Source organism: Pseudonaja textilis, unplaced genomic scaffold (genome assembly GCF_049901715.1).
Source record: "Pseudonaja textilis isolate UNSWEBS1 unplaced genomic scaffold, rPseTex1.2 PTEXCTG169, whole genome shotgun sequence".
NCBI classification, from domain to species: domain Eukaryota; kingdom Metazoa; phylum Chordata; class Lepidosauria; order Squamata; family Elapidae; genus Pseudonaja; species Pseudonaja textilis.
In genome coordinates this window covers 10,945-24,525 of record NW_028262488.1, presented here as the reverse complement: position 1 = coordinate 24,525, position 13,581 = coordinate 10,945, and the positions used below count along the sequence as shown (strand labels likewise).

Sequence of the window (13,581 nt, the reverse complement as noted above, 5' to 3'; positions counted from 1 at the left end):
GTGTTTTTGTTTTAAATAATCTAACACTGTCATGGGGAACTGTATCTCCAATTTACAAGTTTCTGGATCTACTTTCTGCACAGGGTATTGCTACCAAAAATAAGACCCTGTCTTATATATATTTTTGCCACCAAAAAGGCACCAGGTCTTATTTGGGGTGGGGATGTCATCCACTGACAAACGTCACTTGTGCGCATCACCCACAGCTTCCTTTTTGCTGTCAGAAGCCTTTAAGAGCTTCTTTTTCTGTGGCCAGCAAATCTTTCCTGAAGGCCTCTGCAGCCAATAACAGAGCTCTGGATCGATCCAAAACTTTGTCATAAGCTATGGAAGCCTTCAGGAAAGCCTTGCAAGCCTTGCTGGCTGCAGAAGAAATGGGCCAGCAAGGTAGGTGTCGGCGGTGTGCGAGGCCTAGCTACAACTGTCCAAAGGTAAGTAGTAGGGCAGCTCCATCCCCACCCTAGCTTAATTTTTACCAGTGCAGTCTGGCTTGGGGGGGGGGGTTAGTTAGGGTTTATTTTGGGGGTAGAGCGCACATGTAAAAATCAAGCTAGGACTTACTTTCAGGGTAGGTCGTATTTTCAGTGAAACAGGGTAGTACTTCAATCAATTGGACCTGCAAGTTTTAAAATCAGTTTAACTATTGTAAAAGCCAACTTTTCTAGATCCAGTGTTGCTTAGCTAATAGATAGGTTCAGAAGGCTTTGGTGTGAACTCTAAGACTATATGTTGTTGCCCCCTCATTGTGAATTTATACAATTATGTTTGACAATTTAGTGCACAATTGGAATTTTTTCTGCGGAGTTAGCCTATTTTATTTATTTTGATAAGCCTATTGTAGGCTATAAAGAGGTTCAAGGCCAGTGTATTAATGGCATTCAGCTCTAATAAGCTTTAATACTTGAATTTGAAAAGTTTGTGTATTTTTTTAACCATTGCATGCACATGGTGATATAAAGGATCAGGGTCAAATAACAGCATAAATAAATGAATATGGTTTTGAACAGTTTTGTTTTTAGGGTATTTAATGATTTCTCTATTATTTCTTGATCATTTTTGTACTTTTTTAATTTTGTAAGCTGCCCAGGATCACAGGAGTGAGATGGGCAGCCATATAAATTTAATAAATAAATAAAGCTTGAAAGGCCATATACACTTTATGAATGAGTTGTTACTGAGAACAGCAGTCTCACATATCATTTTGATAGTTTTTCAGGCACTAAAATGTCCTATCACCAATTTGATCCACTTTGGAAATTTCCCCTTGTAACAATTAGTTCTATTCTGAATCATAATCCATGATAACAGAAGTAGACCCTCCATCATTTTGTAATGCTTTACCCAATCCAGGATAAAAAGAAAAAGAAAGTTTATCTTGATTTAAAATAGAACATTCAACATGCTTGCTTAATTTTAACCAGACTCTAGAGGTCTGACAAATTGACCTTTAAAGTAATAATAGTTTTATATTATGGCGAGGATCACATTTTTATGTTGGTCATGCAAAGGTCACTGTGGTGGCGATGGACATTTTGATGCGTTGTATATACTTATTTTAGCAAGGATTGTTTATGCATAAAGAAAGAAGAAATACATTCATAGAGAATTTAGCAAAAAAGTTTGTAGAGTCAGTAGAAATAGCTTGGTGGAATAAGAATTTATCATTCATATCAATCACTTTTTAAATGCCATTTCAAGTGCACATTCTTTCTTGGCTGGCTTCAAGGCATTCTGACAATCCAATCAATGAAACCAATATAACTGTAGTGGAATATGAAGGTGAAAAATATTTCTGAAATACAGGCTCATATCTTAAGACATTCATTCATTGGGAAGGTTTAAAAATATCACAAAGGGTTGGATGCAAAAGTTCTCTTAGATATATCTAATATATTTTGACCAAGTATTTGCATGACAAAATAATTAATTTCAATATTATACTTATCTACTGGGTCCAGAATTATTGAATTCAAGGAGATCTATAAGATTGTACTGCCAAGTTCGTTAAAAACAGATATGCTGATAAGCATATTTACAAACATGGCCAAGTCTTATATTAGGGTCAGAATATAATCAGAGAATGAGAAGAGTGAGACCTGAACAGTTCAGGAGTGGTAATCTAGAAGAAGTAACTTGGGGAGATTTAGATTGCCTCACTTAACATCACTTGTCAAAGTAGGTTTGCAGCTTAAAGAATTCAGTAAGAGAGCTTTCTACATGATGCCCCGTTTTAATCTTTTATCAACCATGCTCTGCAGAAATAAAACATGTGCCAGCTCAGCTGAAGTTTAATGCTTGTTGAAAATCCTTTTATTTTCTAGAATTTTGGAGTGTGCTGCTGTTTTAATTTAGAATAAGAGTGAGGGGTGTCTGAAGGGGTGATAAAAAAAATCAAGATAGCAGTCACAACCATGCATTTGATTGATTATGCACCATCAAGTCATTTCTGACTCTTGGCCACCACACAAATAGATATTCTCCATGATGACCTATTCCTAACTTGTTCTTTAAAATCTCCCAACAGTCACTTATTGCTACTGTAATTGATTTGCACTGAGTATTGTGGTGGAATTAAAAAGGAAGGTTTTGATTGAAGGCATGTGGCTGCCATATTGACTTTTTAATATCATTTCTCTGCAGATACCCATGATCAGAACTGTGTACTCTACAAACATAATTTGGGAAAAATAATTTGAAACTATTTTTAAAGACTTGGCACTCTGGAAAAAAAGTAAGACTTTGTAAGACTGGCATGAGTTTGAATAAGAAAGTTCTCTAAAGCAACCAAATTAATAGCAGAGAAGTGCTCTGCTTAAGTGCTCTATTTCTTCCCAAGTTATTTCCGACATGTGGTGCAAAATCTTATTTACAGCCATTGATTAGTTATATTGTTCTTATTTGGATGTTTGTTCTATTGTATTTTAATGTAATATTATTTCATTGGTTGTATTTCTATAAATTGCTTGCATATATTTGCATGACAGAAGACAAGGATTTATTTTAATAAATAACATTAACCTGTAGAATGTTTACTGCAGCACAACTTGTGATGTGAACACCATAATTTTGTTCTCTAATTTGTATGTGTAATATACACATATTTTGTTAGGCTGCTCAAAACATGTAATTACCATGGATATTTATGAACATCAGTATGAACTTCTATTTATATGATAGACGTCTCCACTGTAAGATTTTCCCATGGGTATTGTATATTTCAGTGTTCTGTGATAATGGCAGAAATAGTTTTTGTATTCACAAACATGTTTTGAAAATTTCAAATGAATAGTCAACTCTTATTGAGACTGATAGTGAAAGTAAACCTTAAAAGCTGTTTGCTAAATAATCCAGAAAATTTATCCACAGAAGGGCTTCTAGGATAGAATCAGATCTTCCAAGGAGCAGAAATACAATGCAAAGAATTGCAGCCAGCAAATTGATCAGCTTCTCCCATTGTTTCTGACTATTTGAAAGAGAAGAGGATCTCTCCAGATCTCTCAGGAAATGACATCAGCAAGGACCTTGAAGAGGCATCTTTTCACTGCCTGCACATCCTCCATCCCTTTGGCACAGCAAGAACCATAGAGTAAAACTTGCAATCTGTTAGTTTTAGAAAGGTCATTAAATGCCATTGTAATATTATGAAATGGTCTTTCTCATAATCTAGGAATTGGTTAAAATAGGAGGAGGAAGATGCTTTGGATATGTTCACTGCCTTGGGTTCTTTGTAAAAATAATAAAGGCAAGATACAAAAATAGTTACTTTAGTGATCTCTGATGTTAAATTTTGATTTATACCATTGTTCCTTGAGGAATCTTAATAAAAACTTAATTGTAAGTTCCTTTTAGTTACAGTTCCATTCCTTAGTTCCAGGCAGTCTCCTCCATTTTTCCAGATCCTGATCTTTTTTTCTTTTTTTTTTCTCCTTTCCTGCTTTTAAAAACTTTTAAATATCCAGAAATCTTTATTATCCCTTTGACTTTTATTTTCAGCTTAGATGCCTATTAATGTCAAAGCAGATTTTTTTCAATTTCTTGCTTAAGTCTCTTAGCTGTCAGTATAAGGAAGGGAAGAAAAAAAACCCTAATCCTTTCCCTTCTCTCTCTCCTTCGCAGCTTCAAAATTTTCTTCCTGCACATTCTTTTCCGGTTGAGTTCTTTGTGGTGGCCATTTCTGACCACCACTGCAACCGCCTTCGGGAAAGGGAGTAATGGCCAGCTGGGGAGGAGAGATGCAGCTCTCCTCAACCCTGCAGGCAGTCTCCCCCTTCTTCACCACCCCTATGGGGTGGCTTAGCCCTCAGACCAGCTGGCTCAGGGTGCTCTAGCGGTGAGCATGGATCAAAGCCTTGCAGAGACGAGGTTTTGGTGTGTCGCCAAAGAAGCTCAAACCGGAAGCCGATTTATACCATTGTTTTGTTACCAATTTGTGTATTTCCCCCCTATTTATAATCAAGGAATTGTTTATTCAGTAACAAATGCAATGACATATAAAGTACATAAATAATGGTTACAAATAAATAATAGTTGTGGTATAGTGCTTATCTTGCTTTCTTTTATTATCTGGGAAATCCTGGTGGATAAAGATCTATTGCTGATATTTGCATGGGTGGGGAGGCAAAGGGAGAGAGGGGGAAATAAATACAGATCAGACTTTATGTAGCATTTTCTTTTTTCCAAGCAAATTGACAGTTTAAGTTGATGGTATGTGAAGTTGTGGATAAGAGATGTATTTTTCCGTTCTGATGCAGAATGGCCAAAGATTGTGCTAACTGAACTCTGTTTTATCTTTTATTCTATTGTTATAGGAAATTAAATGTTTTTCAATAAAGTTATAGCTTCCCTCAGGACAGCTCAAATTGGAACTGAAGTGCCTGAAAATTTATTCAAGTTTCTGCCATGGAGTTAACTTTAGATCAGAAATGAAGTGTAAAATGAAAGGTTAAAATACTGGAGATGTTTACATTGTAAGTTATGATCTAAAAATCTGACCATAAAGATGATAAAGCCTTGCAGCATTTCAGAAATTGTTTAGAAAGCTAACGTTATAATCTGTTGTGGAGGAGAGATAAAAATGAATTTCAGTGTATTCCACTTTTAATCCTCAGCATTGTTGTTGCAACACCACTATAATAAGCAGCATTGATTGAACAGAAGTATCATCATTCAAGATGTGTCAATTTTATGTTTCCTCCTATTGGATATATAATTCCTTCCCACCAAATTGTTCCCCTTTTGAAGCAAAATAAATTCTAGATTAGATAGATATAGAATCCTGTCATTAACTCTTTTACTATTTTATTGCTTGCTTATTCAATTCTCTTTTTCTGATTTTGCTAGAATTTTGTCCCAATTTGCCAGTTAATTATTCTTTATGTTTTGCTGAAGTTTAATAACTAAACATCAAGCTATATTGTATTTTTTCTAGCTGAATTAAGAGGGGTTGCTTGCTTTGATTTGAATGTTGGATGTAAATTAAATCAGAAATGACCCACAGAAACTTTTCAACACATTCCTTGTGAATATATGCCCCTTGATTTGAGAAATTTTGTTTGTAGGGTGCTTTTTATTGATGCTAATCCATGTAGAAATTGCATAGTATTCTATGTAAGAAGCAGGAACATTTTATTACTAAAATATGAATGGCTAGATGGAAAACAGGAAAAATCATGTGTAAAATACATGTCCATTTAGTCCCAGAGAATAATTACATGATCAATGTTATGTGCTCATATATCTTTTTATCACCCAGGTTAATCCACAATAAAAGCATCTTGGAAAGAATTGCTAAAATGTAGTTTTCTTTGCTGCCTGTCCTGTAAAATCCACATTCAATATTTGTGTCAAAATCAATTTTTCCATTAGTCACAATCAATGGATACTAGCAGGCAGGATTTCACTACCTGTTCTCCCTTGATTCATTCCATAAATTAGTCTATCACACAGATGGTATTATACCATGTAGAATAGTAAAGAGGCATAGAAATATCTGGAAAGAAATTTTTAGTTATTCTCAGCATAGGTCAAACGTATAACAGAAGACAATGGGAACAATTGAAATACATACAGGAACCAAAGTAACCTTTTTTGAGATTACATCATGAATTTTTCTATTTTTACTCAGATTTTATTACTGTAACTTTCTTTGTGTTATCTGGAGGAAATTAAATTATTAATAGATTCTTCTATTCAAATATTTGTTTAACAGTTTGTTGAACGTGAAGAACAAAGACCAGCATCCTAAAGCTTTGCTTCATGACTGTTAGATAGGCAAGTGGGCTATGTTCAGATCAGCTGGTGTGCCCTTGCAATCTTTCCTGGAACATGACACCCTGGCAACAGTTATCCACATCATCATCATCATCTACCCATGAGCCTTCCTTTGAAAACTATCCAGAAGCTGCAATTGGTACATTATGCACCAACTCATTTAAAGACAAGGAAACCTTAATAAAACTCTAATGGTATGGCTGTGGTATTGATTTATTTCAATTTAGATTTTTAAGGCCAGCCACTCATTGACTGTTATTGCCAAGTACAAATCAAAGAAGCCTTTGGAGTTTGATGACCAGGTAGAACCAACCATTCCAGTATATCAGTTGACATTGAGTGACAGCATGTCAGGCAATGTATCATGCAGAACACCTTGTCTGCAGACGTACAGATGAAGCTTCCCATACAGTATTGCAGAAGGCAGTCATGACAGAACATTACCGCAGGGAGTTTGGTGGTGGGTAAATTTTGGATTTGTATGGAAAAAATGCTCATGTTTGCTTCTAGGTAATATATGTGTTATAATCTGCCAGTTTGATTAGGCAGTTAATACATTATTAAAACTGGGTGCAATATATGTAGACTAGTACCTATCATTATTTTGAATGTCAAATGTTTAAGGAAAGTAAATGAATTAGCAGAATTAGAGAGAGCTGTTTTTTATTTTGTTTTTCATTCGTCTACCTGGCAGATATTTTGGTTCAGACAATATGGATTGAAATCACTGAAATGCTGTAGGCATGTTCCTTTATGGCACAGGTGTCAAACTCACGATCTCACATTGCTGCAACATGACATTTTGTGATGTTTTTCCCATTCACAGGGCTAGGCTGGGCATGCCCTGCACATAATGCCTACAGCCTATGGGCTGCCAGTTTGACACCCCTGCTTTACAGTGATAGGGATAGTGTGTAGTAATTTAAAATGTTTGATATCACTTAGTTGTGTGCAGCAAAGATCAAATTCATTATCAATCTGCTCTTAAAAGGTTTTTGCAGTGGAATATAGTTGGAATTCTCAGAAGGGGGGTCTGTTTTTCAGTGGGCAAAGAGGCAACAGAGTGGAAAGTGTGGTCAGTTTTACTGTAGGAAGAGGTTATAATGACTCCTCCCTAGATATACTACAAATAGTTGCTTTAGCCTGGAAATATTCTGTCTATAGGTCAAGAACAATGAAGAAAACTCCTTGTAAATAACTCGATATATTGTTCTTGATTCTCGGGCCCTGACAGGTTTAATCCTTTACTGATGGAAAGTATAATCAAAATTGCACTGGCTGATTGCTTGGGATGAGTCAGAAATCTGCTAAAGCTTTGCTTACTATTTGTAACTTTGAGCTGGCCTAGTAAAATTATTTCCTGAATTAGATTTGAACTGAGGCAAAATGTTTGCATGTTTTTTTATGCAGCACATAACATTATTTCTCAAAGCAGTATTTAACAGCCAGTAGTCATACTACATAACTCAATCTTCAACTTATTGTTCAGCATTCAACTGCCATTTGCGACACTCTCATGTCAATGTTCAATTGTTTTTACAAAGGGGAAAATTAGACTTTAATTGGCTTCAGAACATTCAGAACAAAAAGTCTAAAAAAATGAAACATTTGTCTAATTTTGCTTAGTTAGTTACACTCTGAAAAATATCTTTGAATGGCACAGTGGGAGATAACTGTGATTCATTTAAAGTAAAAAATGCAGCAAGGTAAATTTATACTGAAGGTTAAAGTCAAACTCCTCTGGCTGAGTAGCTTGTGCTTGATTTGAATCACATTGACATATTCATCCATGGTTAGGATCCCCAAGGGAAAGCACTTCCAAATAAATAAGTTGAAAGATTAAAAAGGGAAATATTCTGAAACAAAACATACATAAGGCATTAACCACAATCACTTGCTAAGCTACAGCATAAAATCTGCAGGTTATCTTCTCAAAGAATGAAAAAAATGGACTTCAGAGTGCAGAAGGCTAATATTAGTGCTGCTGCCACTATTATTTTTGCCAAAAAACAATCTAACCATATTATACCAGCTGTCTTAAAGTGATTCTGCCACAAAATGGATTCAAACCTTTATCCATATATGTAGGCAGTAGTCCTGTTGAATTAGCAAATCAGAAGATAGTTGTTTCCGTCCACTCAAGAATTTTTTCTAAGAATCCAGATACATTTTCATCTGCATAGGTCATGGTCGTTATTCTTTGGTTGTATAAAAGAACAGGTGGACACCTATTCCATTTATTCCATGTCACAGTTGCACAAGTCCATCTCTCTCCCCCCAGCCCCAACATACAGGTCTGAACTTAGGTAAATTGGGATGAGTTAACATGAATGAGTATAGTACGTAATGAGAAAGTATGCATTTTTCATACACTGGGAAATGCTATGGGGAATAAGGGCAAAGCACACCAACCATGTCCTACTTGCCCCATAAAATTACTCCAGAATAACTCCTAATTTTGTTTTAGGGAAAATCTGGACAAATCAAAGTGCTCTGGATTTTATTTCAGCTGTGCTGCAGTTGATCTGAAAGGATTTAGCAGATCAAGAACATGATTTGTTTCAGGTTTGAAACACAAATTTTATTTCACTACTTTTGTTTCACTAAATATGAAGAGTTATAATTAAGTAAGAGCTGGATGGGTATAGACTTTCAACATCTAATTTTGCTAATGTGATTTTGATTCTGGGACTCAAAAATAAATCAGAATGCTGTGATTTATATGGCTGTTTCATAACAAATATTGAAAAGGGCAGCTGCTTAAAAAACTTTGGACTATGGAAAAAAGAAAATTGACTGGAATTTGACTTGGAACCTCCTTCCTGTCATTTCATTTGACTTTAATAACAATATAGATAGTTGTTAAAGTCAAGTTAAAGTGGAATCTCTTTAACTGGATTTTCAAAAAGCTCAGCTTTCCAAAGATTAATTGAAGTTTTTTGAGCAAATGTAGCAGTTCTAGAGTAAGAAAATAGATCCACTAATAGTAACTGGCTGAAGAAAACAAAGCAGAAAATAGCCAGTAAAATAGCCAGTTCTCACAAAGAAGGAATAAAAAATATGTAAGTTCTTTAAGATCCTTATTGGGAGCAATTAATTCATGAGCAACCTTACCTAAGGAAGAACCATGAGTTCATCACATTTGCTCAGGGGTGAGATGCAAATATTTTTACAACTGGCTCTGTGGGCATGGCTAGGTGGGCATGGCCATGTGACTGGGTGGGCATGGCTTTTTTTCCAGTAAACCTCCCCACACTGTTTTTTTGCCTCCTGGGCATCAGGGAAGCCTCCTGGGGTAGGGCATTTTTGCTCCCAAGAGGCTTCCCTGAGTTCCAGGAGGCAAAAAACAGAGTATGGGGGGGAACCCATTTTTTTGCCTCCTGGGTGAAGCAGTGAGGGGGATCCCAGCATAGCTGATCACTGGAACAGATAAAGTTGGGAGGAAAAAAAAGCAATACCATAAGGATTGACTGGGGGGGGGGGAGGGTCCAGCAGGGGGCACGATTTGCCTGTTCTCCGAACTACACAGAATCATAACCGGTTATGTAGGACCGGTAGAATCGCACCCCTGCATTTGCTGCAAATATAAATAGGGTGTGTGTCTTAAAAAATGTTCTTAAGGTTGCAGTGCTAAAGAATATGGCTGGATCCAATTCTCTTTTTGACTTACCTTAATGGCATTGGTAACTTCTCCTGTTCCTCCCTATTTCATGCTTCGTATGTTTTAGAAAGTAAGCATCTTACTGTAAGCTTAACTATTATGAATTTGATATAAAAGCTAACTTTTTCTTTAGCAGATATATTGCTGATGACCCTCAATATTTCTAGTTTGACTATATATTGTGAATAAATTCATATTTGATAAGGTTTTTCTTTAAAAAAGAATCTAATTTGACCTTAGAGAGGTATCATTTTATAGAAGATTGAATATATTTTATGTCAAAACATAAATCACCCAATAAAGCTGGTGATGCAACTTAAGGATACATTATTGCAACTCTTCTAAAAACCAAACAACAAAACTATAATTTATTGTACTCTCATCTTCATTCTATGCCAGGTGTTGGTGGATTACACAGAAAAAACTACATTATTTAAAGTTTCTACTAAATATAATAAAAGATAATTAACATTTAGTTTGTTACATTGAAAAAGTGTACATATTTTAATTGTTTTGTTAGCTTTACCTAAGTTTTTTTCAACTATTAAAAAAGAAAAATCAATTGTTCATAGTCAAAAACATTCAAATCAGTTGATACAACATTACAGTACAGCCAACTAAAACTGTTCAAAATCTTGTCATCTTATCTCAAGTTTAAAAGAGTTCTTAGACCAGATTATGACAAGGCTGGTTTAATGTATTTTCAAGTTGGAATCATTAAGATTTTGTAGGATACTGTACTTCCTGTTGATGGCTTCAGAAGAAAGGGGATCAAGCGACTTGAAAATCAAAGGGCAATCCTAGCCTTTAATTTTATAATAGTTAGATCAACTTTGTTAAATTAAGCACAAGTAAAAAATTGGAAGCTAGGTGAAGCTGCCATTTTTGTGTGAAAACAATTGCGATACGCTATACTAAAAAAAATTGAAATATCCACCTGTCCTCACCACTCTGCCACAAAACTAGCAAAGTCAGAAAATACAAGTCTTCAAACTTGTCACTTTTGCAGAATAAAGCAAAAAAGTCTTTGTGCTCCTTACTACCAGAAGCAAAATATTATCTGAGTTACCACATATAATAGCTTCTGGATGTGTCTACTTGAGTTGGCTTGGTTTCTGCCGAGCCTTCTTTTTCTTTTTCACAGTCACCTTCCCAGAGATTAATAAGTGGTGGATAGAGTTCATTCAAAGGTATAGAAGAGGTCTTTTGCATATATTTTTTCAATGAATGATGATAGTTTTTCCTTTTAAACCTTTTTGCAACATAGACAGAAACAGAGGCAAGACTAATAACAGCAAACATGGATCCCATGACTGCAGCTAGGGCTGTGCTTGTCTCTTGGTCAGTAATATCAAGGGCAAATGCTGAATTTTTTGTAGTAACATTTACACAAGACTTCTGAGTTTGCTGATGGATATTAGATACTGTGAGACAGACTTCATAATCTGTGGAGGGTTGCAAATGGGTAAGATTGTATTCATGCACATCAACTGGGACCCTTGCAGTGTATGTAATGTGTGGGTTATCAATCTTCATAGTTGCAGATGACCATTTTAAGTTAGATGTCATAACATTAGAGTTAGCTTTCCAAGAAACTAGGATGGAATGAGACTCCGCTTGCTTGACATAAATTTTCAGCACCTGAGTACCATCAAGAAGTGTTCCATTCACTCTTATAGTAGCCACTCTTGTATCTGCACCTTCTATATTTTGAGCTACACACGTGTATCTTCCTGAATCCTCCATCTGAATATTTGATATTTCCAGTGTGCCTTCACTACTAACCTTATATTTGTCTGAAAGAGTTTCCACAGTTATTTTATTCCCAAGTGGAGTAACCCAATAAATCTCAGGCTCAGGTTCTGCCATAGCCCGACAATCCAAAAAGACAGTCATGCCAATGTCCAAATTCAAATGGTTTGGGAAAGTATCATGTGAAATCATTGGAAGACACTGTTCACTGGAATCCTGTACTAATACCTCCTTTACTTGTTGTCCTTTGTATTCTGGGGGCATAGCACAAAACATTGACAAGGGTTCCATGAAACGAATATTGGTCTTGTTTGAGTTGATCCAGTGAATGACACAGTCACACCTGAGTGGATTACTGTGAATACTAATCTCCCGCAAATTTGGAAGGGATTCCACTGTTTTTTGGTAGACCGCATTCAAGGCATTATTATTAAGCATCAAGCTTTCCAGAGCAGGAACATTCCGAAATGCTAAACGATGTATGTAAGATAACTTTGGGTTATTGGTTGCTTCAAGCTTTGTAAGTTCAGGAAGATTGTCTAGTGCATACCTATCAACAGACACCAGCTCTCCCATGTTGTTAATCCCAAGTTCTTTCAACCGAAGCATGTTTCTGAAATCTCCTTCTTGAATTTTATGGATTGGGTTTTTGTTAAGATCTAAAAATTTTAAATTTGGGACTTTCTCAAGTGCAAGCTGAGGAACTTTAGCCAGTCTGTTATCATAAAATGAGAGGCTTTCAAGACTATCCAAGCCCACTAGAGCATTTCCAGGGATGTCAGTCAGATACATTCCAGCCAGAACTAGACTTCTTAAATTTGACAGTGATTTGAAGTTCATATCTAGTATTCCAATCACAGGATTTTCTCCAATCATCAAAATTTCCAAATTAGGTGTAGAATCAAACCAACGACTATCAATAACTTTTAATTTATTGGAATTAAGATGAAGTCTTAGAAGATTCTTCAAGCCTGAGAATGCATTTGCAGAAATTGTACTGATTTGATTATGGTTGATATAAAGTTCCTGTAGATTGCACAGGTCTTGTAGGCAATAATCTGTCATCTCTGTGATCTGATTTTCCTCCAAGTGTAAAGTGGTTAACTGAGACAGATTTGATAATCCCACATCTTTTATGCTAGTAAAATTATTTTGTGAAAAATCCAACTCTGTTAAATTGAAAAGTTGTTGGAGTTCTTCTGTGGTCTTGGCAATATTGTTGCTTTGTAAGAGAAGGACTTGAGTATCACTGAAAAGGTTACTGGGGATTTTTGTTAAACGAAGATCATTGCAGTCAACTGTTGGAGCTTCTCTGTAGGTTGACTGAGGAGTAAACCAGGGTCTTATTTCACAGACACACAGTTGTGGGCATTCATTATTTTGTATGGAAGTTGCTTGAAATGAATTTATGAGCAGTCCCAGTGCCAGCTGGCAAATCTTTAAAGCGAAATTAATATGAGCCATATTGTTTTCTTCTAGCTTCTCCTTATTAATCACAAGAGCAGATCAAATATAGCCTGACAGCGTAAGAAATCAAAAGTTTTTGTTTTAAATGTTTGGGCATCCAAAGAATGGAAGATTTTCTTATGATTTTATCAACAGCAAATATTCCAATGATTTTTTCAGCAATCTTTTTTTTATTCTCTTTAAGTTGCTTCTGTCACTGTAAAGCAGTATGTCTGAAACGAAAGAAACATAAATTTAAATTCACACATTTCAACATTAAGATCTTTCTTTACTTTCTGTTAAAAAGCTTTATTTAGTTTAAATACTAGTACCTTTCTGCATGCAGACATTATTTAATACAAAATTATTTAAAAACTGTTAATATCCGAAATACACCAGAAATGTACAGATTTGATCATTATATAACTGCATTTTTCAAATAAATTTTTTAA

At 35.5% G+C, this 13,581-nt stretch overlaps 1 protein-coding gene across 1 annotated transcript; it reads right to left on the bottom strand.

The window, feature by feature from the left end:
* Positions 1 to 10,270: 10,270 nt before the first annotated feature.
* On the bottom strand, positions 10,271 to 13,365 carry LRRN1 (leucine rich repeat neuronal 1). Its single transcript, XM_026722513.2, has one exon. It carries the CDS (start codon positions 13,145 to 13,147, stop codon positions 10,997 to 10,999), a length of 2,151 nt encoding a protein of 716 aa, XP_026578298.1. The 5' UTR covers positions 13,148 to 13,365; the 3' UTR covers positions 10,271 to 10,996.
* Positions 13,366 to 13,581: the final 216 nt, after the last annotated feature.